The 24,688-nt window shown below is 44.0% G+C and overlaps 1 protein-coding gene across 1 annotated transcript in view; it reads left to right on the top strand.

Moving 5' to 3' along the window:
* The window catches only part of ENTREP2 (endosomal transmembrane epsin interactor 2), a 317,089-nt gene that overhangs the window by 36,230 nt on the left and 256,171 nt on the right, over positions 1-24,688 (top strand). The window contains exon 2 of the mRNA XM_017867687.1: positions 15,503-15,559. Coding sequence (XP_017723176.1) covers positions 15,503-15,559 — 57 coding nt within the window. The remainder of the gene's footprint in view (positions 1-15,502; positions 15,560-24,688) is intronic.

Raw genomic sequence — 24,688 nt, 5'->3', positions numbered from 1 at the left:
TGCATCATTCCAGAGAGAAATATTTATGTAGTAAATGCACTCATCCACTCCTTCTCGTTTACACGGAGATCCTTCAGTGCACACTGGGCTGTGTCTTGCTTGTCAGCTATTTATCTTCGAGATCATTCCACATTGGCATAAATAGATCTACCTTAAACTTTATAATGCATATATTCATGTTCTATGTAAATATCAAAGTTTATTTAACTAGCTCTTTATTGCTACTCAGTGGTTCAGGTTTTTGCAGTAAACGTCCTTGTGTAAATAGGCTGGCCTCTTTCTGTTAGTATATCCACAGGTTAAATTCCCAGGATTAAAACCATCGAGTATGGGTATGTACAGTTTTTATTTTGAGAGATGCTATGAAATTGTCCCCAAAGAAGGCTACATCAAATTATGCCAACATCAGAAATGCTTAAGAAGAACTTTCTTTCCCCTCTGCCCTTTGCCGTCACTGGGTTTTACCAAAACTTCACCAAAACGTTTCCAGTCTGGTTGATAAAAATACTTGTCTTATTGTTTTCACTTGCTTTAAAACATTTGAGTAGGTTTATGCATTCTGTTACATGTTTATTGTTCATTAAAAATGTAAACATCCTATTCATGGTATTCAGTCATTTTTTCTGTTTTTTCTTTTATTAATTTATATGAACTCTTTGTAAATTAAGAAAATCAACCTTTTGTCTGTTTAGGTATTATAAATATTTTTCCTATTTGAAACCAGCCTTGGGTTTTATGGTTGTTTTTTAAACCACAAATGTGTTCATTGGCCCTTTTCACAATAACGCTACATTGAAAACCACGCCAAAATGCAGTGCTTGACAGTAGCGAGCCATTATTTTCTCCTCTGGGTTTGCAGGTTAGCTGGGGTGGCTCCACTTTGGGTTGCAGGCTTCTCATGGGGTTTGTGTCTGTGCCATCTGTCCATTCTGGGGCCCAGGCTTGAAGGGGCGGTGGCCACCTGGGCGAGGAGGAGGGCAAGAGGTAGCACGTAATACATCGGAAGGCCCAGGGGCGATGGCACGTGCCACTTCCACTCACCCCCGCCAGGCAAGTCCCATGGCCAAGTTCATTCTGGGACGGGGACAGGACTCCACCCACTCTACAGGAGGCTCCGACCTCACACGTCAAAGGCACAGACTTATTCTTCTGAAGCAGAGAGGTCCTGGGATTGAAAACACAGATTCCTCCTACCACATAGAAATGTGGTTTTTTTTTTTTTAGCCATAAACGTATACATTTTAAATTCATTAATTGTTTCTATTATGACTCAAAATTGTGTGGTGCCTCAAAGGGCTTCTTTAAGATTCTTTTACAAATTTCTCAAATATTTATATTTTGTTTTATATTTTACTCTTTGATTTCTCTGGAATTTATTTTAAGGTGAAAGCGTAGGGATTAAGTTTCATTTCTTTCCCAGTGGCTAGCCAGTTGCTCTAGCACTTCTTATTCATAGATTTTCTTTTCCCCTTTTTGGTATTTTAATTAGAATTCCATGAAACTTGTACATTATTTAGTCTTTTTATTTAAAAAATGAATTTCCCTCCCATCTAATCATGAAGTCTTTAATGTTCCCCAGTAGATGTTTAAGGATTCCTTCATATTGCTCCTACTCACCTCTTATTAAATCTATTTATTCTAAGGTATTCCACCTTTTTGCTTACCATTATAAATGGAAGTTTTAATTGTTTTCTTTTTCTAACCAGTCTTTGCTTGCACATATGTAGGAAAGCTATTTGTCTGTAGTTTTAAGAGCTTGTGTCCTGACCCTGCCCGTCATCATAACATTGGGCAAGTCACTTAATCTCTTTGTGCTTTAATTTTCACATCTGTGCCCGGGCACAAGAATCACACATACTAATTAGGGGTGTCAGGATAAAGTATAAAAACTTAGTAAGTATATCTGGCATATATTCAGGGCACAATAAATACTGACCCTGTTGACCTTGAACAACATGCGTTTAAACAGCGTGGGTCCACTTATACATGGATTTTCTTCCATCTCTGCCACCCTGAAATGGCAAGACTAAGGCCTCCTCTTCCTCCTCCTCCTCCTGGGCCTTCTCAACAGGAAGATGACAAGCATGAAGGCCTTTATGATGATCCACTTCCATTTAATGAATAGTAAAATATGTTTTCTCTTCCTTATGACTTTCTTAATAGCATTTTCTTTTCTGTAACTTACTTTATTGTAAGAATACAGCATATACACATACGACATACAAAATGTGTGTTAATCAACTGTTTATGTGATTGGTAAGACTTTCAGTCAACAGTAGGCTATTACCAGTTGTTTTGGGGGAATCAAAAGTTTATACTTAGATTTTTGACTGCACAGGAGGTTGGCACCCCTAATACCCCTCTTGTTCAAGGGACAACTATGTATAGTATTATGATTTTCAACATATTGATTTTGTAATCAGATAACATACTGGTTATTTTCTTATGGTTTCTTTTTCTCTTTTTTTGGGGTGGGGGAGGTGGAGGGGATGGAGTCTCGCTCTGTCTCCAGGCTGGAGTGCAGTGGCACAATATTGGCTCACTGCAACCTCTGCCTCCCAGGTTCAAGCAATTTTCCTGCCTCAGCCTACCGAGTAGCTGGGACTACAGGTGCACGCCACCACGCCTGGCTAATATTTGTATTTTTAGTAGAGATGGGGTTTCACCATATTGGCCAGGATGGTCTCAATCTCTTGACCTTGTGATCCGCCCGCCTTGGCCTCCCAAAGTGCTGGGATGACAGGCGTGAGCCACCGCGCCCGGCTCTTATGGTTTCTTATTCTTCTGAATCAGTTACGTTGGGTTTTCCAGTTAGGTGGTCACATTATTTTCAAATAGCAATGATTTTGCTTCTTCTTTCCAATGTTTATAACTTTCTTTTATTTTTCCTTTTTAGTTTTATTAGCTAGATACATTAGTTTTCTATTTTTATGTGGCAGATCGCCACACATGCATAGCAGGTTCAAGCAGCTCAACGTTATTATTTCAGGGTTTCTAAGGGTTGGGACTCTGGAATGTTTTAGTTGGGTCCTGTCCCCAAGGTCTGCGGGCTGAAATCCTGGTGAGGCTCTCCCCAAGGTCTGCGGGCTGAAATCCTGGTGAGGCTGGAAGCATCTTCATCCAAAGGCTTGACGAGGGAAAGATCCACTTCCAAACTCCTTCAGGTTGTTGGCAGAATTCATTTTAGGGGTTGTGTGACTCAGCCCTGCTTCCTTGCAAGCTGTGGGTGGGGAAGCTCTCAGCTCTTCGAGGCATCTCAGCACTACAGCAGCCCACTTCTTCAAGGCCAACAGCAGAACTTCTTACACCTCAAATTGGGACTTCACCAAGGGCCCAGAACCAAAGGGCTTGCCTGATTAGGTCAGGCACACCCAAGAGAACTTCCCTTTTGATGAACTCAACAGCAAACTGATTTGGGACCTCCCATCCACCACTGTCAGGCAGCGTAACCTGATCACATACCTATTCATAGTCCCACCCACCGCCCATGGGAGAGGATTATATGGGGCATGTACACCAGGGAGTGGGGACCTTGGGGGCCATCTCGTAATTCTGCATACTGCATGAGTATTTTCAGAATCATTTTGTTTTATTTTATTTTATTTTTGAGGTGGAATCTCACTGTGTCACCCAGGCTGGAGTGCAGTGGCGTGATCTTGGCTCATTGCAACCTCCGTTTCCCGGGTTCAAGTAATTCTCCTGCCTCAGCCTCCCGAGTAGCTGGGACTACAGCCATGTGCCACCACACTCAGCTAATTTTTGTAGTTTTAGTAGAGATAGGGTTTTACCATGTTGGCCAGGCTGGTCTAGAACTCCTGACCTCAAGTGCTCCACCTGCGTCGGCTTCCCAAAGTGCTGGGATTACAGGTGTGAGCCACTGCATCCAGCTCTAAGAGTTCTTTTTTAAAAGAGAAAATTGGATGTCTCCCATGCATCTACTGAATGATCAAATTTTTCATTTTTGTCACATTAATATGCAGAACCTTCATCTCATTCCTCACATGAACCCCCTATGTTCTGTATTCTTTTAAATGTACTGCTGAATTCTGTTTTCTAACCTTTTATTTAAAAATGATGTACCAGTAAAATTATCATTTTAATGCACTGTCCTATGAGTTTTTAGCATTTAAATTTGGGTGTTTATATCTAGTATGTGTAGTAGATGAGGAATGCTAAGTTTTTGAGTCTCTGTCTTTCATGTTTGGTTTTGTTTGGATGTTGGCCCTTGAAGTTAGGGAGAGCCCCGCTTTGTGAGGAGAGGGAATAAGTTAATGTAACTTTTGCCAAATAAATGATGAGGGGGAAGGAGTTAAACATCTGAAAGAGCCCAACAGTGCCTGATACATGGGGCAATTCATTAAATATTGATCCAGCACATGAAAATAAAACAAAAACGATGTACTTCTATTTAAAAGCCATTGGTCTCTTCCTTATGCTTGTGATATTTTACAGGTTTGTGATTGTTACATTGACCTTTATAAAGAGAATTTGGAAATTCCCCCTTTTTGTCCCTCTGTGCTCCAAAAAAATTTAAACAGCTTTGGAAATCTTTGTACTTAGAAGTTTTTAAAGACTTTGCCTGCAGCTGTTGAACCATATTTCCAATTTATTGGTGTTTATGGGAACAGTTAGTGTTTTGGTCTTTTGGGGGATCAATTGTAGTAATTTAGCAAGTTATCTTTGTCATCCTGGGTTTTGAATTTATTTGCATAGAGCCCTTGCTTGCTTTCTTGATTATACTTTTTTGCCAGTTGACAGCGTTGCCTCTTGATGTACATTCTCTACAGCTCTGTGAGTGAGGACCGCTGTTCTTTCTAACCACTACTAGCTTGACAGGCAGCAACGGACCTCTTATTTCACTTTGCATTTTATTGGTTACTTGTAAGGTGTTTTTCTGAGTAAATTTTTTTTTTCTTTTTTTAAGATGGAGTCTTACTCTGTCGCTCAGGCTGGAGTGTAGTGGTGCAATCTCGGCTCACTGCAATCTCTGTCTCCTGGGTTCAAGAGATTCTCCTGCCTCAGCCTCCTGAGTAGCTGGGACTACAGGCACATACCACCATGTCTGGCTAATTTTTTGTATTTTTAGTGGAGACAGGTTTCACCATGTTGGCCAGGCTGTCCTCGAACTCCTGACTTCAAGTGATCCATCCACGTCGGCCTCCCAAAGTGTTGGGATTACAGGTATGAGCCACCCGCTGTGCCTGGCCTCTCGGTAAATTTTTTTGAGGAGCAGTTGCCTTTTTGTGAGTTTTAGCCAGTAAGCTGGGTGGCTTACTGGCTAAAACTCAAAATAATGTAATTATTTTACATTTAATATTTTAGTCATCTTGTAATGTATTTTGGTTTGTGAGAGGAAACTAATTTTAATTTCTCTTTCTGCTTATTTATTTACATTTAACAATTATCTCAGAACCATTTACTGAATAGCCTTTCCCCCCATCTGTTACTATGTCATTCCTTGTATAACTAAATTATATAAATTAAATTGTAAAAACGAATTTAATGTGTTCACATGCAAAAAAAAAAAAAAAAAAAAAAAAAAAAAGTTGGACCCTTAAGTAACATCCTATGTAAAAATTAACTCAAAATGGATTAAAGACCTAAACATAAGAGCTAAAATTATAAAACTCTTAGAAGGAAGCTTAGGGGAAAAGCTTTACAATCCTGGGTTTGGCAGTGATTTCTTGGATATGATGCTGAAGGCATAAGGTACAGAAGAAAAGTAGGCAAACTGGACTTCATCAAAATTAAAAACGTGTGCAGCAAAGGACACTATTAATAAATAGGCAACCCACAGAATGGGAGAAAGTACTGGAAAATCACATATTTCATCAGAAATTATTATCCAGAATATATAGAAAACTCCTAAAACTCAACAACAGAAAAGTAAACAACTCAATTCAAAATGGGCAAAGAATTTTGGCAACTTGGAGGAACCTAGAGGACATTATGCTAAGTTAAATTAGCCAGACACAGAAAGACGAATACTGAATAATCTCACTTGTCGGTAGAATCTTAAAAAAAAAGTCAAACTCATGGTAACAGAGAGGAGAAGGGTAGTTGCCTGGGGCTGGAGGAGAGAGGGGAAAGGGGAGGTGTTGGTCAAAGGGTATAAACTTTCAGTTATAAAAGAAATACATTCTGGAGATGTAATGTACAGCATGGTGACTATACTTAATAATGTGCTGTATATTTGAAATTTTCAAAGAGATTTTATATGTTCTTATCAGACACTCAGAAGAAATGGTAACTAGTGAGGTGATGGTTATGGTTTGATTGTGGTAATCGTTTCAGAGTATATGTATATCAGAATCATGTTGTACTGTACATTTTATATACAATTTTTATTTGTCAGTCATACCTCAATAAAGCCGGGAGGAAAGCTTCAAAGACAGGCAAAAGACTTGACTAGGCCTCTCTCCACAGAAGAGATACAGATGTCTGATAAGCACATGAAAAGATGCTCAGCATCGCTAATCATTAAGGAGATGCAAATAAAAATCACAACAATGGCTGGCGCGGTGGCTCACACCTGTAATCCCAGCACTTTGGGAGGCCCAGGCAGGAAGATCACTGGAGCCTAGGAGTTCAAGACCAGCCTGGGTAACATGGCGAAACCCCCATCTCTTAAAAAAAAAATACGAAAACTAGCTGGGTGTGGTGGCATGCCCCTGTTGTCCCAACTACTCAGGAGGCTGAGGGGGAGGATTGCTTGAGCCCAGAAGGTTGAAAGTGCAGTGATCACGTCACTGCACTCCAGCCTAGGTGAGAGTGAGACTCTGTCTCAAAAAAAAGAAAAAAGGAAAAAGAAAAAATCAAAATGACTACCACTTCCTACCCATTAGAATGGCTGTTACAAAAAATAATAGCCAAATGGTAATTCTATTTGTAATTATTGAGGAGGTTTATACTGTTTTCCACTCTGTATTGTTACAAATAGGATTACCATATGATCCAGCAATTTCACTTCTGGGTACATACCCAAAAGAACTGAAAGAAGGGTCTCAAAGACATATTTGCACAGCCATGTTCATAGAAGCATTATCCTCCTAGCTGAAAGGTGGAAGCCACTCAAGCATCCATCTGTAGATGGGTGGCTCAACAGAATGTGGTCTGTACGTACAGAATACTGTTAGACTTTAAAAGGAAGGAGATTCTGACACATGCTACATATAGATGAACCTTGAAAACATTATCCTGAGTGATAGAAACCTGTCACAAAAGGATAAAATTATGATTCCACTCATATAGAGATAGAAAGCAAAATGGTGGTTGTGAGGGGCTAGAGTGGGGGAGGGAATGGAGAATCAGTGTAAATTAATGGATACAAAGTTTTAATTTTGCAAGATGAAAGGTTTTCTGGAGATGGATGAGGAGAATGTTTGCACAAGGTGAATGGACTCACTGCCACTGAGTGTACACTTAAAAATGGTTAAATGGTAAATTTCATGTATGTGTATTTTGCCACAATTTAAAAACTAATTTTTTAAAACCCTAATATATGCCTAAGTCTGTTTCTGGGCATTACATTCTGTTCTTTACATGTCTGTTTGTTCTTGAGCCACTTTTAACTATTGTGGCTTTCTAAACTGTTTTTGTTCCTGGGAATTTTTAACTTAAAATAATGAAGGGGCGAAAATTGTGTCCAGTAATACGTAAACTTCTTTCCCTCCACATAGTTCAGTGACATTGTTTCTTCTCTACTATCACATGTTTTTCCTTCAGATAAATTTTTGAATCATTTTGTCAACCTTCAAAGAAGCCCGTTGGGATTTTGATTGAGATTTCACTAAATTAATTTATGAATATAGAGAAATTAGCATTTTTATTATCTTTAGGTTTCCTCATTTGGGAACATGGTGTCTATGTCCATTTACTAAAAACCTTCCTTCCTATGTCTCAGTAGAGTTTTGTAGTTGTCTTTTAAAAAACCTTATACATTTATCATGAAGTTAATTCTTGGATAGTTTTTAACTTTCTTGCTTTCGTGAATGGAATCCTTGTTTTACAGTTTCTTGCCAGCGCGTAGGAAAGGTACTGATTTAGAAAGGCTTTGGGTGGGAGTAATATTCTTTTCCAAGGGAAAATGAATGGAAAGAATAATTCGGGATAACATTTTGTTTTTTTGAAAGTAAAGTGATTTGAGAAACATGGTTGCTGGGGCTAAAAGAGTAAATAAATAATATGGCATGTGGAATACTTTGGAATTTATAAAGAATAATTTTATTAGCTAAATAAAGTTTCATATTTTGATAGTTTTAACATTAGTTAACTTTTAAAAAATAAAATGGCCTCTATTCATTGCTTTATTGGTGTACTTATGTGACCATTAAAAACAGCAGGAATGGGGGATTTCCTTCTGATTCTGGCATTTTGGCTGAGTAGGCACTTTGAAGGATGCTGCTTCTATAGCAACTATACACCACAAAGGACATGCTCCTTGAAGCATTGCAGATCTTCAAGGTCCACTGCCCTACTCCCAAACAAACAAATAATGAACTGAGGCCAGAGTGGCAGGTGACTGGAGTCACAATGACAGGGAGCAGCATCAGGCGGCATGTAGCTGGAGAAGGGACTTGCCCTGAGCATGAGTGCCCACCATAGCAGTGAGACTGAGCCTGGTGCCCACTGCCAGGTAGGGGCTTGGCCTGGGGTTTCTACTGTGCTGTGAGCTGAGGCCCTCAAGGATCACAGTGTTTCCAGATCCTGGGTGCATTCCTGTTACTGGCAGAACTATACCTCTCTAGGGAAACGTTTTCCAACCTGGCTCCACAGAAGCTCACTGATGAACAGCAGGCAACGCATGCACAGGCACTTCCAAGCGCTCAAGCATCAAAGAAAGCAAGTCACAATGAGACAACAAAGGGCAGACTTTGATACCCTCCTGGGACAACATGTCTTGGAATCTAGAACATTACTGTATGAAATATTTAAAGTAAGTATCAACACAGTCATATAGATGAGCACACAACAAGGAACTATTTGAAATAAATACATTTGGAAATGAAAAAGCAGAATTTCTAGATATTTGAGATATTATCACTGAAATTTTCTAAACAAGTGCAGTTATATAGTTCAACAGCTGATTAGATGCAGTACAGAGACAATTGATGATCTGGAAGATACAGCTAAAGAAAGTAACCAGAATGAAGTCACGTGTGACATGTGTAGGGAATATGTGGAAGAAGAACTAAGACATCTGGAGGATGGAATGTGAAGGACAAATATACAGCTATTGGAGTCCCTGGCAATGAGAATGGCAACAATATTTGAAGCGATATTAGCTACAAAATTTCCAGAACTAATGAATAATATAAATCCACAGATTCAGTAGCACAGTATCGCTCAAAGAAGATTAAAAAGAAATCCACACCTAACATGCCATGCAAAAAGTTCGGAATACTAAAGGCAAGGAGGTGATCTCAAAAGTCTTTAGAGAATGAGGACAGCTGACTTTCGGCTGCAACAATGGAAGCCAGAAAACAGTGGAATAATCGTTTCAAACTGTTGAGAGACACAACTGTCAACCTAGGGTGTTTCCAGCATAACTATTTTTCAAGCATGAAGGTGAAGTAAGCTACTTACAGATAAACCAGAAATGGGAGTTTATCACCAAAAGATCTGCTCTAAAGGAACTTTAATTGGCAGGAGGTGGGGTCATAACTTTTGGCATGACAGTCTAGTGAAGCCTGTGGATCCCTTCTCAGAGCAAGGTTTTTAAAAGCATGAAATAAAACTATTACAAAGGGAACAAATTATTTTGAAATTTTTAAACTAAAAGTATTTCTAAATGTATTATAATAATATATGTGCTACCTAATAACCCACTAAATAACAAAATCCAGCAGCTAGCTACCCTAATGTCAGAGTAGATACCTGTAAGAGAAGGCAGCATTTTAAAGGGCAGGCCCAGGACAAATGAGTTTGTTACCAGGCACTTAGGAGAGAATGTGCACCAAAGAAGCATGCTTTGCCTCAGAACAGACCATGGTGTATTTCACCTTTTGCTTGCTTTTGACTCATGAGTTATTTAGAATATTTGAAAACGCTTTAACACTAATGGAGTTTTTTTTCTTTCATGAGGTGATCTTTGTCATCACTTCATAGTTTTGCTTCTGCTTGAGAAGACAATGAAAGCTGCAGAGTTCTTTATCAATCGGTTGAGAAGAAAGGTAACTTTTCTCAGGGATATTATGAGTGTGATGTGTTGGTGCGGTCCCTGAAGGGAAATGGTGTGGAGGATGTTTGGACCACAGCCTGGGATGAAGGGCTGGGAGAGGGAATGGTGAATTGGAAGTTGCCCCAAGGAGATGGGGCAGAAAGCATGGACAGGGTGGGGGTAGCAATGAGTGTGTCCTCAAAGGTAGAGACAGATGGTGGAGGCCTGCATGCCTCAGCGAGCCTTCTGTGGCCCCAGCAAGACCCAGAGAAAGAAAGCCATGCCCAAAGCAAGGAGAATTGAGGGAGGGTGAAGTAGGAAGATCAGCTGCTCCAGGAGGCTGTAGGAAGAATATTGCACAGAGCTGCAGTCCAGGAGGTTTGGAAGATGGGGGGTTGGTGGACTCAGAATATTATTTGCTGTGTTTTTGCAACAACAGTGCTTTCTGCAGACGCAGTGAATGCTGGCTTCTTAGTTGTAAATTGATACCACTGTAGCTATTGGGCAACCATCTGCCATATGTTTTGTGAAAGTAATTTACTTGGCTTTCAAAACTGTGTTGTAGAAGGATTTGCTTCACTATCATTTGCCTTTGGACCAGACTTTATTATCTGAAGAACATTCTTGATTTTAGGAAGTCAAATCACTTTTCAGTGTGAGAGGACAAGATTTAAAGAGCTAATTTATTCCAGGCCTCTGTGTCCAGGCAGGGCACCAATCAAATGGGCAGGTCTCTGACTCTAAGGATGTCATTATTTCCCGGCAGCCTGTTATCCCCTGTCATCAGCTTCAACAGCAGGAAGTTCTGTCTCTGTTCTAATTTTATCTCTTGCCTCTATTAGGCTGGGTGGGGAAGTGGAGAAAAGAGTGAGTTGGTGTCCTTGTGACAACTCATGGTGCTCGCAAGGTTCAGCCTTCTCTCCCTGAGCAATATGATGCCTTTTCCAATCTGTTTGGCTTTTTTCCCACAGCTGTTTAATTCTGTGTTACTCTTCCCCAACCCTCTTCAGTTTCTCTATATTCTTTGTGACCTGTGGACTCTGAATAATGATACCTATAAATTAAACAGAGGAAGGTTTCGTGATGCGGTAATTTCATGGCTAACTAGGTTCATGACCCTTTTTCTCATGAGAGTGGTGCAAAATCAACCTACAGCATTACTGAGATGTCAGAACGTGCAACATAGTCCTTGCTGGTAGCTGGAATTGAGCAAAAACAGTTGAAGATCCAATGGTTTCAGAGCAGGGGCTCTGAGCTTGTTTTACATCGACCGCCCTTGGTCTCCAGTGGGTCGGAACAGGTCTCTCCAGAGAGGAGGCGCCCCAGCACCTGGGCCGTGAAAAGCCTCCCTCAAGCCATTCTACAGACCCTCCCTCATTAGGGTTAAGCCTCCTCTCCCTGAGCAATATCATGCCTTTCCCAATCTATTTGGCCTTGGTATTTGGACCTGTGTGAGTGTTTCTTGTACTGGGGAGGGGTGTGGAGAGTGAAGTCTGCACTGCCCCTCCTGGAGAGGTCTGGGGAGAAAGCAGATGTTTTGAAACAATAATCCAGTGTCCCACTCCCAAACAAACAAACAAATAATAAACCGAGGCCAGAGTGGCAGGTGGCTGGAGTCGCAATGACAGGGAACAGCACCATGCGGCATGTGGCTGGAGAAGGGACTTGCCTTGAGCATGAGTGCCCACCATAGCAGTGAGACTGAGCCCGGTGCCCACTGCCAGGTGCTTGGCCTGGGGTTTCTACTGTGCTGTGAGCTGAGGCCCTCAAGGATCACAGTGTTTCCAGATCCTGGGTGCATTCCTGTTACTGGCAGAACTATACCTCTCTAGGGAAACGTTTTCCAACCTGGCTCCACAGAAGCTCACTGATGAACAGCAGGCAACGCATGCACAAACACTTCCAAGCGCTCAAGTGTTGGTGTTTGGAGCTGTGTCAGTGTTCCCGGTACTGGGGAGGGGTGTGGGGAGGGAAGCCTGCACTGCCCCTCCTGGAGAGGTCTGGGGAGAAAGCAGATGTTTTGGAACAACAATCCAATGTCCCACTCGGGATGTCATAGTGTCTTAGTCTACTTAGGCTGCCATAACAAAATAGCGTAGACCGGGTGACCTAACAGAAATTTATTTTCTTGCAATTGGTGAAGCTGGAAAGTCTGAAATCAGGGTGTCAGCACGCTTGGTTTCTGGTGAAGGTGAGGGCTCCTTCCTGACTTGCACTTTTTTTTTTTTGAGACGGAGTCTTGCTCTGTCACCCAGGCTGGAGTGTAGTGGCGTGATCTTGGCTCACTGCAAGCTCCACCTCCCAGGTTCATACCATTCTCCTGCCTCAGCCTCCCGAGTAGCTGGGACTACAGGCGCCTGCCACCACGCCCAGCTAATTTTTTGTATTTTTAGTGGAGATGGGGTTTCACCGTATTAGCCAGGATGGTCTCAATCTCCTGACCTCGTGATCTGCCTGCCTTGGCCTCCCAAAGTGCTGGGATTACAGGCATGAGCCACCGCACCCGGCTGTGACTTGCACTCTTAATGGTCTTCTTCACTGTGTGTGTGCAGAGAGCGTGAGAGCTCGCCTTCTTCCTTGTGTAGAGCTACCAGTCCCATTGTGAAGGCGTCATCCTCATCACCCAGTCTAATCCTAATCACCTCCCAGGCCGGGGAGATGCAGTTTGTTTGGTGGATGGCTTCAGTGAGGAGGGAGGAGGTGGAGACAAGAGCGAGTGGAGAAGGCTGTCATCTGGCAAGTGAAACAGGAGCGTGCTGGCAGAGGGGAGAGAGACGAACCTGGAAATTGAGGGTGCTGAGCAGAAGAATGGATCCTGCTTTGTGACGGAGTGGCCTTTGACCTGTACCATGAGCTCAAAACATGATGGCATTATGGTCAGAAATTTTGAATTCACCAAAAGAAGGTGGGGGTGGAGGAGTGAAGTCAGGGTCTGAAACGTCAAGCATGAAATGATGGTGAGAGCTCTGACGGGAATGGTCAACTCCTTCCGAGAAAGGCCAGTGTCCTCTGACTGAAATGACATGGGAACACGCTGTGCCCACTGGTTCAAGTCTCGGGTACAGAAGGCAAGAGAGAGGTTTTGGGGCATTCGGAAGGAGAGTTAGTGAGACACAGCTCCAGGGAGACAGGAGAGATATTGGTCAAGGATTTCCGTAGGGTTGAAACTGGACTGCAAGGCAAGGAGCTGGGTGGCATGGCCATGAGAGGGGAGCCGGGAGGTGGGAAATGACTGTAAATAATGGCTGTCGCCGGTGACTGTGTTTGGAGATCTTGTGTGCGTTGCAGAAAAAATACACATGTGAGAGTCTTGGGAGCAGAGCCCTGGTGCACTCGCTTTGGTCCATGTTTTTGTTGTTGTTTTATTGTTTTGTGGCCAGATGTTTTTGAGACTGGACTAGTGTGGTGCTGGTTGTGATAGAGGCTGCTGTGTCTGAGAGCTGGTTCTGCCCCCGCGGAGGTGGCTGAGGGTGAACTGCAGTCTGACCAAGGGGACCTTATGAGTTTGTCAGCACCGTGCCCTCCTCCCGGGTCTGACCGGTGCTTTTGGAGTTCCAGAGGCCATGCAGCCAAGCCCTTCCAGCCAGTGCCTGGATGCCTGGCTCGTGCCCACTGTGGCAAGAGTGAGCGATTTGTCTTCACAGGAGACCTGGTCTGCAAACACCTTCCTTGTAATTCGGCCATCTCACATGCTGCCCTGTTGAACGAGCCTTAGCCTCCTGTTCCTCCCTGGTTGAACATGGGGGTGAGGGAAAGGGAAGGGTCTCCAGGATTTGGGCTTGAGTGACCGGGAAGAAGGGGTACTCTTGTGGAGAGCAGAGGTTACAAGAGGAAGTGTGGGCTTCCGAGGTGGAGGCTGCAGCTGCATTTTTGGACATGTTGGGTTGGACAGATGCCAGGAGCAGCGCCTGTGGATGGTGTGATGCCATGGCCATGGCAAAGCCCTGGGCTGAATATTACCTGTGCAGACACCAGTGGATGATGCTCGAGGAGCCTCAGGACAGCCACCACAGAGCCCTGGGGAGAGGAGACAACAGGCTTAGGAGACACAGGTCTTGGGAAACCAGGAAGAGGTTGGGGAGAGGGAGGAGGCCAGGAGGGAGACTGTGGAGAAGAGCAGCCCCTTGGGAAGTGGGGAGAACCGCAGGGGAGTGAGGAGCCGCAGGAGCCCAGATGGGAGGGAGTCTCTGCCCTCAGCCAGGTGATGGGGACCGAGCTTTGTCTGTTGTACTCAGTGACTGCTGGGGAACCTTGGGAGACATTTGCTTGGAGTTGTGGAGCTGAAACTAGATAGATGGTAGTGGGTGGGAAGTGACTGTGTCTCCATGATCAGTTGGCCCTTCCTGGATACCAGCAAATCAGGAATGTGGGGATCAGAGCCAGTGTCATCCTCAGGGTACCTGGACTCGGGAGGCTGCCCAGGAGACAGGCAGGCCAGGAGCTGGACACAGGGCTAAGCAGTGGTTCTTCTAAGGGGTTCTTCTTAGAACTTCTAAGTGGTTCTTCACAGCATATTTATGTGATCAGGACAGTAAGGAGGAGGCAGGAGAGAGGGGATGACTTCTGGTGGGACCCCAGGCAAGGTCAAGGGCAGGACTTGGCCTGGGAAAGGAGTAGGCCGCTTGGAGTCAGGGTCTAGAAAGTTCTGGAGCCTCATCAGAAGACACTGCCTATGTACGGGTGAGGTGGGAAGCTGTGATGAGTGAAGGCGAGGGGCTCGCAGGGGCTGGAGAAGGGAGAAGGGTGTGTGTCAGGGGAGCCCAGCGTGTAGAGGGGAGAAGGAGCCTGCAGCCTCTGCCGTGCCCAGGGTCCATGCAGCCGTGGCAGGTGGCCGGGTGGCCCGTGGGTGGGGTTGCCTTTGCCTTTTCCCCAAATAGTGTTCTCTGTGATTTTTTTTTTTTTTTTTTTTTGAGATGGAGTCTCACTCTGCCCCCCAGGCTGGAGTACAGTGGTGTGATCTTGGCTCACTGCAACCTTCATGAACCTCCCGGGTTCAGGTGATTCTCGTGCCTCAGCCTCCCGAGTAGCTAGGATTACAGGCGTGTGCCTAGCACAGCCAAATCACGTCAAGGACCAGGGTGGGGTGTTTCAGAAAGCCTGTCACTCTTGGGCCACCTAGTGCAGTGCACGAAGTGACCCCTCCATAGCGCCCTGGTGCCCTGAGAGACCAGTGTGCCTGTCAGAGTGGGTGCAAGCTGTGACAATGCAGCTCATGTAGCCCCACCACCGTGTGCGTGCTGTGTTCCACACGTCCTTCTCCAGGTTCAAACGGTTCACCATGTTTTGATTGCCCATGAGAGGTTTCGGAAGCATCTCACCTTCCTGTACCTTTTGTCCTTCCAGGTGCTGCTGTCGGGACTCATAGGTGTCGTCTCCTGGAAGAGGCCTCTCTCCCTTGTGGTAAGTGGCACCTGTGTCTCCAGGTGGCCTTGGAGCAGGGTTCCACCTTCAGATGTGTGAGCAGGTTGGAGGCAATGGCGAAGAGAATTCTAGCTTCTTTTCAGGCAGCAGGAAGCAGAGCTTGATAAAATCTCACTGCTGAAGGCTGATGGGCTGGTGAGAAGCGCTGTGTTTCTTGCAGGAGGTGCTTCTGGGAGCGCACTCGGTGTCTTGCTGAGGTGCTTCAAGGGCATCCTTTGTTTGTTTTGTTTTTGTGTCCTGCTGTAAGGACCGAGCGTGAACCAAGGACTTTCTTTTTTTTTTTGTTTTTGAGACGGAGTCTCGCTCTGTCACCTAGGCTGGAGTGCAGTGGCATGATCTCAGCTCACCGCAACCTCCGCCTCCCAGGTTTAAATGATTCTCTGCCTCAACGCCCGGCCAACAAGGGCATTTTAAGAGTGTGGATGCGGCTTGGCGCGGTGGCTCAGGCCTGTAATCCCAGCACTTTGGGACGCCGAGGCGGGCGGATCACGAGGTCAGGAGCTCGAGACCAGCCTGGCCGACATGGTGAAACCCCATCTCTACTAAAATTACAAAAATTAGCCAGAGCATGGTGGCGGGCACCTGTAATCCCAGCTACTGGGGAGGCTGAGGCAGGAGAATCGCTTGAACCTGGGAGGCGGAGGTTGCAGTGAGCTGAGATCGCGCCACGCCACGGCACTCCAGCCTGGGCAACAGAGAGAGAGTCCATCTCAAAAAAAAAACAAAACACAACAGTGTGGCTGCATGTGTTTCCTCTAGACATTAAAGCCTGTTTATGCACTATGCATGCATACGTATGATCACACAAACAGATCATATTTTATCAGTGTTCAAGAAATGTTAGATTTTTGTGTTTTGGGGGGAATCTAAAATTCTGTGAGTAAAATAAAGAGAGTTATTTGAATTGCTGTGGCATTGTGCTGAGGAGCAGGCCACGCGGGAGATGGAGAGAGGAGGATGGTTTTTCCCTTGGAAAAATACCCTAAGCAGATTTGTGTCTATTGATTTGTATGCCTGTTCTTCTCAGTGTATGCATTAATATATGTATGTGTCCGTGTCAGGACTAGAGGAAGAGTTTTTCCGGGTTTTGATAGATAATGAAACAGACCGTGTGGCATTTTTCTTCTTTTATATTAATCAATAATTTAAAATCTCCTCTTTAAGTGATTAGACTTGGAGATAATGACATGTAGTAAATATTAATGGGAGTAGAAAAATAACCCACATTTGTCTATTGCAAACACCTCTTCTTTCATGAGAGTAACCATGACGCCCTAAAATGGTATCAGAGAAGACAGGAGTGACCTTAGAGTCAGCTGAGGCTCCTCTTCTGCTGTATTTCGGCTCATATAAGGAAATTCCTTTTAGAAAAATATTTTTATTTAGAACTTTCAAACATACATAAAAGTAAAGAGACTGCTGTCATGAACCCCTGTGTACCCCTCATCTGGCTTCAACAGATGTCGACATCTGGCCCATCTTGTTTTGTCACTATCTCCCCACCCCTACCTTCCCCCGCAGCCCCTTGCTGGATTATTTTGAAGCTGGCTCTTGGTGCCGAGGGGAAATGCAGTGAATAGGCTGACTGTGGGATTGACATCCTTGGGGTATGCAGTGTGGTGACTGCGCTGCCTTCAGTGACCTGGGGACAGCTGCCTCCTCCGTCCACACCCACCTTCGTGGTGCAGACAGATTAAGCTCTCTAAACAAAGGAAAAGCCGCCTTCCAAAGAGTGGGTGTGTGGACGAAAAGACGAGAGGAATGACGTCCATCACCCAGTCACCCCCACGTGCCACCCCAGCCCTGGCCCCAGCATCGGGAATCTCACGGGGCTGGGCATTTTACCACGCAGGATGCATAAGTTTAGAGCTGACGAGGAATTAGGACCCCTGATGGTGGTGGCTGAGGAGTGTCCCAGGGAAGCCAGGGGAGCAGGCTGCGGTCTCAGGACTCATCACAGTAGAGGGACATAGCAACAGGTGGACCTACTGGAGCGGAGTGTTCAGAGCGCTTGCTCCCCAGCCCTGCCACAGTAGTTGGAGCAGGGCCAGCCTGCTCTCTGGGAGGTGGTCAGCACTGACCTCCCATGGACACATTTCCTCCCAAGCCCCAGGCAGAGGAGAAGGGGTTCATGTGGCTTGACTGACTTCCTTGCTTTATGTAGGGAGGTTAGGGTATCATTAGGGTGACACTAACTGCTGGCGCTACCCCCTGACTTTCAGTGGCTCTGTTAGAGTCATTAGGGTGACACTAACTGCTGGCGCTACCCCCTGACTTTCAGTGGCTCCATTAGAGTCATTAGGGTGACACTAACTGCTGGCGCTACCCCCTGACTTTCAGTGGCTCCGTTAGGGCAAGGCTACTCTGGCCCTTGTCCAGGTCAGGCATGGCCTGTGATTGAGTCCTTCACAGAGGGACTTAGGGACCTGGCTCCTTCCACCCGAGGGTCGCAGTGTTTCCTAGGGCTGTGAGATCCGCTGCAAGTCAGTGAAAGGGAATAGAGAACAGAAAGGGAACCCTAGCAGTTTAATTTTCTTGGTCTGAAAATGACATTCATTGCTTGCCTTTCAAGCCATTCAGGAGAGCTTGTCATGAGGCCCCATCTAGGAACCCGTGGCAGGCACTGCCTCTCTGGACAGACGTTACCCAGAGGCAGTTTCCGCACTGCAGACGGAGTGTGTGGGTTTTGCTGGGTAGTTTGTTATCTGTACCATAAGAGTGTTCTTCTGTCGTGTTGACCACAACAGTACAATCTTTTGATTCATTAGCAAAAACTCACTCTCTGAATCATGACCATTGAGATGGTCTCGGCTTTGGCTTTATGAGGAGTAAAGGCATTCACAACAGATGCCAGGAAAATCTACAATATAAATATCTATTAGGGTGCTCTAGAAAAACATAACCAATGGGAGATATACAGATATAGAGAGATATAGATAGATATACACACACATTCACCCATGTATGTATAAATATCTAGATTATAACATGTATGTATGTGTATGTATATAGAAAGATTTATTTATTTTAAAGAATTGGCTCACACAGTTGTGGGAACAGGCAATTTGAAAGTTTGTAGTGCTGGCTGGCAGGCTGGAGACAGAGCTGAGGCTGTAGCTTTAGCGTGAAGGGAGGCAACAGGCGGAATTCCCTCCTCCCTGGAGGAGGTCCGTCGTTTTCTCTTCTTTCCTCTGACTGGGCACAGTCCACCTACATTATGGAGGGTAATCTGCTTTGTTCAAAGTCTACTGGCTTAGAACTTAATCTCATCTACAAAAATATCTTCACAGCGACATCCAAACTAGTGTTTGACCACATATCTGGGTACTGTGGTCTAGCTGAGTTGACACTTAACAGGAACCATCCCCACAGAGTTTTTGGAAATGTGACCAAAGATCTTCTATCCAGAATAATCCCAAAGAAAATACTGTCAACAATGATGGCAACCATTCATCAAGTGGGACCTGTGTGTCCTCACCTTCACAACAGTCCTGGCAAGAGTAGGTTTTCCGACTCTTTTTTTTTTTTTTAAAGAGTTTTTAAAGTTTAAAATAGTTTTTTTAAAAAAGGTTTTTAAAGCGAGGCCAAGGCTTCCACACCTTAAGTAATGAGCTAGGACTTGAATGCAAAGCTCTCTGACTCCCAAATCCTCCTTTTTTCCAGCCGACTGTAGTCTGTGTGGACATTGTCTGTCTTCTCTAAGTATATGTATATCACATGACTTACATTCCTTCAACCTCATCTTCTTGTACCTTTGTATTTTCTGTCTCAGTTGGTGACACCACTGCCCACCCAGTCTAGAAACGGGGAGTCACTCAGACTTCCTTCTCCTTCCTCATCCATCATGCTTATTCACAAGCTCTCTCTTTGTGACTCATTTCATTATTATTACTATTATTATTATTTTGAGACAGTCTCACTCTGTTGCCCAGGCTGGAGTGCAATGGTACGATCTTGGCTCACTGCAACCTCCGCCTCCTGGGTTCAAGCGATTCTCCTGCCTCAGCCGCCTGTAGCTGGGATTACAGTAGCTGGGCATGTGTGCCACCACACCCAGCTAATTTTTGTATTTTTGGTAGAGACAGTGTTTCACCATGTTGGTCAGACAGGTCTCGAACTCCTGACCTCGTGATCCGCCCACCTTGGCCTCCCCAAGTGCTGGAATTACAGGCCTGAGCCCCCGCGCCCAGCCGTGACTCATTTTATTTGTATGCAGCTGCCCCTCTCTTCTCTTTTTTTTTTTTTTTTGAGACGGAGTCTCGCTCTGTGGCCCGGGCTGGAGTGCAGTGGCCGGATCTCAGCTCACTGCAAGCTCCGCCTCCCGGGTTTACGCCATTCTCCTGCCTCAGCCTCCCGAGTAGCTGGGACTATAGGCGCCCACCACCTCGCCCGGCTAGTGTTTTTTTTGTATTTTTTAGTAGAGACGGGGTTTCACCATGTTAGCCAGGATGGTCTTGATCTGACCTCGTGATCCGCCCGTCTCGGCCTCCCAAAGTGCTGGGATTACAGGCTTGAGCCACCGCTCTCGGCCATGCCCGTCTCTTCTCTCTGCCTTGAGCCACCATTCTAGGGCAGGTCCTTGCCTGGTATCTCATGTAGTAACCTCCTAACAGATCTGTGTGCCCAAAATCTGGCTCTTCTCCAATCTCTTCCCCACACACACAGAGGCCATGGGTGGTATGTAAAGTGTCCACCGGACTGTGTCACTCCCCTTCTTTAAGCCCTTTGTGGTTCCCCAGGGCCCACAAAATGGAACTGAGGTTTTCCAGATGACGTATGAGACCTTGTGCAAGGAAAGAGAAAAAGAAGACCTAGAAAGCAAACTACCCTGTCCTGGGACTTAGCACTAGAATGGCTGGAAGTCTTGATTTCAATGATTTTTAAAATAAAAGCTCCTGCTTTTGTTGTCTGTACTAATTATATGTTTTTTTCTTCCTGGAAGTGTCAACTAAAGATGCAGCAGTGAGTTTTCTAGTTCATTCCCAGGGGGACACACTGGCCTGCCCTCCCCCCAACTCCTTCCATAAACACCACACAGTGAGTTGCCCTCTGTGAAAGGAGAGTATCCCTCAGGAGAGTGAGAAGAAGCAGTTTTGGGCCCATGGCTCCAGGGTCTGTGCAGCCACTCCATTCGCCTTGCAGGCCTGGCTGGCTGAGGACAGGCGTGAGTGGCCCCTGCTGCTGGAGCGTTTTGGTGCTGCCATCACTCTCCTGGCAGCAGCTTTCCTCTGCAGGGCTCCCAAGCACAAGGCCGTCCGGAGCCCTGCTGCAGTTCCTTCTTTTCATCATTCTGCACTTACAGACACACAGAGCGAGATGAAGGAGAGCTGTATAGTGTCCGCCGGAGTGACTGATGTGCCGGAGGGTGAAGGCTCTGTTGGGGAAGAGGAAGAGAGGGGAGCAGCAGGCCACTGTGGGCATTCGGTGAGGGAGGCCTCCCTTTGTAGGCTGGTGAATACAATGTGAGAGGGAGGGGAAGAGGGGAAATGCTGTGTGTGTGTGTGTGTGTGTGTGTGTGTGTATGTGTGTTTACCATAGTGTTTTATAAGTGCCTTTCCAAATGCTGAAAACTAGCGACATAAATAAAGAATATGTATTTTCACATTACTGGGATAGAGTTTTTTTAAAATCTGTGCTTAGTGTCTTCTATGATTGAGATAATTGTCTTCCTTACATTAAACTATAACAGGTTCTATATTATGCTGGATGCCAATTAAAAATCAGATTATATAGCTCTGATTAGATGATTTTTTTAAAAGATTCAGTGAACCATCTTGTGATGGCTTATGTATCAATAATGAAAACAGTCTCCCATAATCACAGGTGATATAAGTTTTAAAACCTTGAGTACAGTAGCATTGAACTGGATGTTAGATTATTTATAATAACTGATACTATTGAGAGAGTAATAACTATGGAGTTGAAAACATTTTTTAGAATTTATTTTTACCAATAACAAATTAGTTGTAGTTTAGGACAGTTTTTTTTTTTTAAAGCAAAGTAAATCTACTTTAAGAAGCACTGATCTATGGGAATATGAGTACCACTATATGGTATAGATCCAGTAATGTGTTTAGTACTGTTTGCATTTTATATTACATCGTTTGAGGAATCTGGCTTTTTGCCTTACTCAGATGGTGGTTTATTTTTATTGCTAAGCTTTATCAACCCAGACAGAAACATGTATCCATCACGGCAAATCAGAGAAACAGGGCTTCTTAGAGCCGACACCAAAGATCTTGGTGAGCTGGTCTACTCTGATCACTGCTTTGACTCTCTGTCCGTCACAGTAACCACATCCACCATGCCTTTGGCAATTAAGTGCTGCCACCTGGCCCCTGCAACCCTGGGATCTCACCATCTTCACTGCATTTAGGGACCCTAGTTAGATGGTAGCACAGAAATTCCAACTGTAATTTGTGGCCTCCAGAGAAGAGTTCAAGGGTGCTGAGGTTCCTCTCGCATATTTATTTCTCATAATTGTAGAGAAATGTGTGCCTCTGGATCCTCTTGGGTTGGGTGAGGTCAGACAGGGCAAATCTATTCTAACATTCCAATCTCCTTGAGTCTTTAGATCCCTTCGTCTGTGGTACATCAAAAAAGTCTGGCATTTCAACTTCACTTAATATAGCCCACCTTTGGCTTTGTATTTTAGCCAACCAAACAAGCTACTGTGGGTCTGTAGCAATAAACGTGGTCTGATTCGACTATATATTTTCCCTACCTTGATCTCACACCATTAATGGTAAATCAGGATTGCCGCAGCCTCCTGTTGTGAGAAAGCTTCCAGGCCACAGCATAGGAACCTGGGAAGAGCCTGGCAGTCCTGAGTTAAGGGGGCTGTACTGAGCCTGGGAGTCCAAGGTGGCTAGAATTTGCAGAACAAAGTGCCAGAGAGGAACGACTTACTCAGGCAGAGGGTTCTGGAGATCTGGAGAGGAAGACCTGTGAATATTCAGCTGCTACTGGTCAGCTCTTGCATGTAAGGAAACTGAGGCCATGAAATAACTATCTGAGAGGACTAGAGAGAAAAGTGCCAGTCACAAAATTAGGGTTTTCCCACCATCCAGATTGGAGAACCTCATGATTCGCTTGGGCATTGTATAGAGTATCCAGAAGAGTTTTACCTCAGTAGTGGGGAATAACTAGCCTTGAGCTAAATGCTGTTCCAGTTCTGCCTAACAAATATTAAAGCAAGATCCAAAGGAATCGAATAGTTTTCAAGTAATTTACCTGTGTCCCAGAGCAAAGTTTAAGAAGTTTATAGGAGTACAAAAGTATCCAGCACCAACTAGATAGCATTCCTAATGCCTAGCATCTAATCAAAGATTCCTAGGCATGCAAAGAAGCAGGAAACTATGGTTCAAAGAGACAAGAAAAATAAACCCATTGAAACTGCTACAAAATTGATGCAGATATTAGAATTATCAGACAAGGACATTAAAACAGTTATTAAAATTATATGTTCCAAAAGTTAGACACATGGAGGTCTAAGAAAACCCAGTTGAACTTCCACTGATGAAAACTACAATGTAAGAGAGAAAAAAATCTCTGGATGAGATTAATGGCAGATTTGGAACAAGAAAAAACATTAGTGGACTTACAGGCATTGCAATGCAATGTACATTCTCCAAAATGAAGAACATAGAAAAAAAGCATTTTTTAAACAAAACTATGAAAAAAAATCAGAGAGCTTTGTGGAATAATTTCCAGAATCACTAATATATGTGGAATAAGGAGTGAGGGCAAACAGAAAAAATACTTGAAGAAATAGTAGTAATTTTTTTTTCAAAATGGAATAAAACTAGAAACCACAGATTCAAGAAGCTCAATGCATACAAAGAACCAAAAATAGGAAAAAAAAAAAAAAAAAAACCACACCAATGTATTATAGGGTTTATAACATTTATATAAGTAATTGTATGAAAATACTAGAGGGAGGATGGAAGTATACAATGTAAGATTCTTAGACTAGACATGATGAAGTCTAATGTCACCTGAAGGTAAACTATGATAAATTAAAGTTGTATCCTGTAAAGCCTAAAGCAACCACTAAAATAAAACCAAAAACCCCAAAGAGTTGGCTAAGAAACAAAGGAAATCAAATGGAACCATAAAAAATATCCATTTAATGCAAAAGAAAGCAGAAAACAGGAGAAAGGAAACAAAGACTAGATGGAACTGAAACAAAGCAAATAGTAAGATTCCACTCTCTATTTGAATTTCTTCCGTGCATTGCTCGTACGTATTTTTTCTGTGAGACTGTGTGACATTGATGTGTGAGATTTCTTTTTTTAAAATTTTAAACGCTAGTATATTAAATATTCATTGTTTTGAATTTAGCAAATGCATAAAAACACAATAAGACAATTTTAAAATTATCCCAAATCCCAACGTTTAGAGATAGACATAATTACATTTTGCTGTTTTGCCTTCCGTTTTTCCCTGTGCATACACAGAGGCATACATATTTTTATGAAAATTAGAATCAGAGTGCACCTAACTATTTTGTAACCTGCCTTTTTTTTCTGCTTAGGAGTATTTCATGACTGTTGCTCCATTCACTAAATATTTTGCAGTACAACCTGTTTTAAACAGTTGCATATTACTTTGTTGTGTGAATGTATTAACATGTAAGCAATGAGAAAGGGACACTTTAAAAATTGCAAGGAAAGAAGTTGTTTTCTAATACCCTTAAGCAATTTGAAAATAACCATTTAAATCCAAACAATTATAAAATTCTTATTTGTCTGCAAAGGAAGATTCAATAAAGCAACTCAAGTAGGAGACAATAAAAATAAAAAGAAAGCAAAACAGGCCGGGCGCGGTGGCTCACGCCTGGAATCCCAGCACTTTGGGAGGCCGAGGCGAGCGGATCACGAGGTCAGGAGATCGAGACCATCCCGGCTAACACGGTGAAACCCCGTCTCTACTAAAAAATACAAAAAAACTAGCCGGGCGAGGTGGCGGCGCCTGTAGTCCCAGCTACTCGGGAGGCTGAGGCAGGAGAATGGCGGGAACCCGGGAGGCGGAGCTTGCAGTGAGCTGAGATCCGGCCACTGCACTCCAGCCCCGGCGGCAGAGCGAGACTCCGTCTCAAAAAAAAAA

The sequence above is a fragment of the Rhinopithecus bieti genome, unplaced genomic scaffold (genome assembly GCF_001698545.2).
Source record: "Rhinopithecus bieti isolate Rb0 unplaced genomic scaffold, ASM169854v2 scaffold_4180, whole genome shotgun sequence".
Taxonomy (NCBI): domain Eukaryota; kingdom Metazoa; phylum Chordata; class Mammalia; order Primates; family Cercopithecidae; genus Rhinopithecus; species Rhinopithecus bieti.
This window is presented reverse-complemented; position numbering and strand designations above follow the sequence as displayed.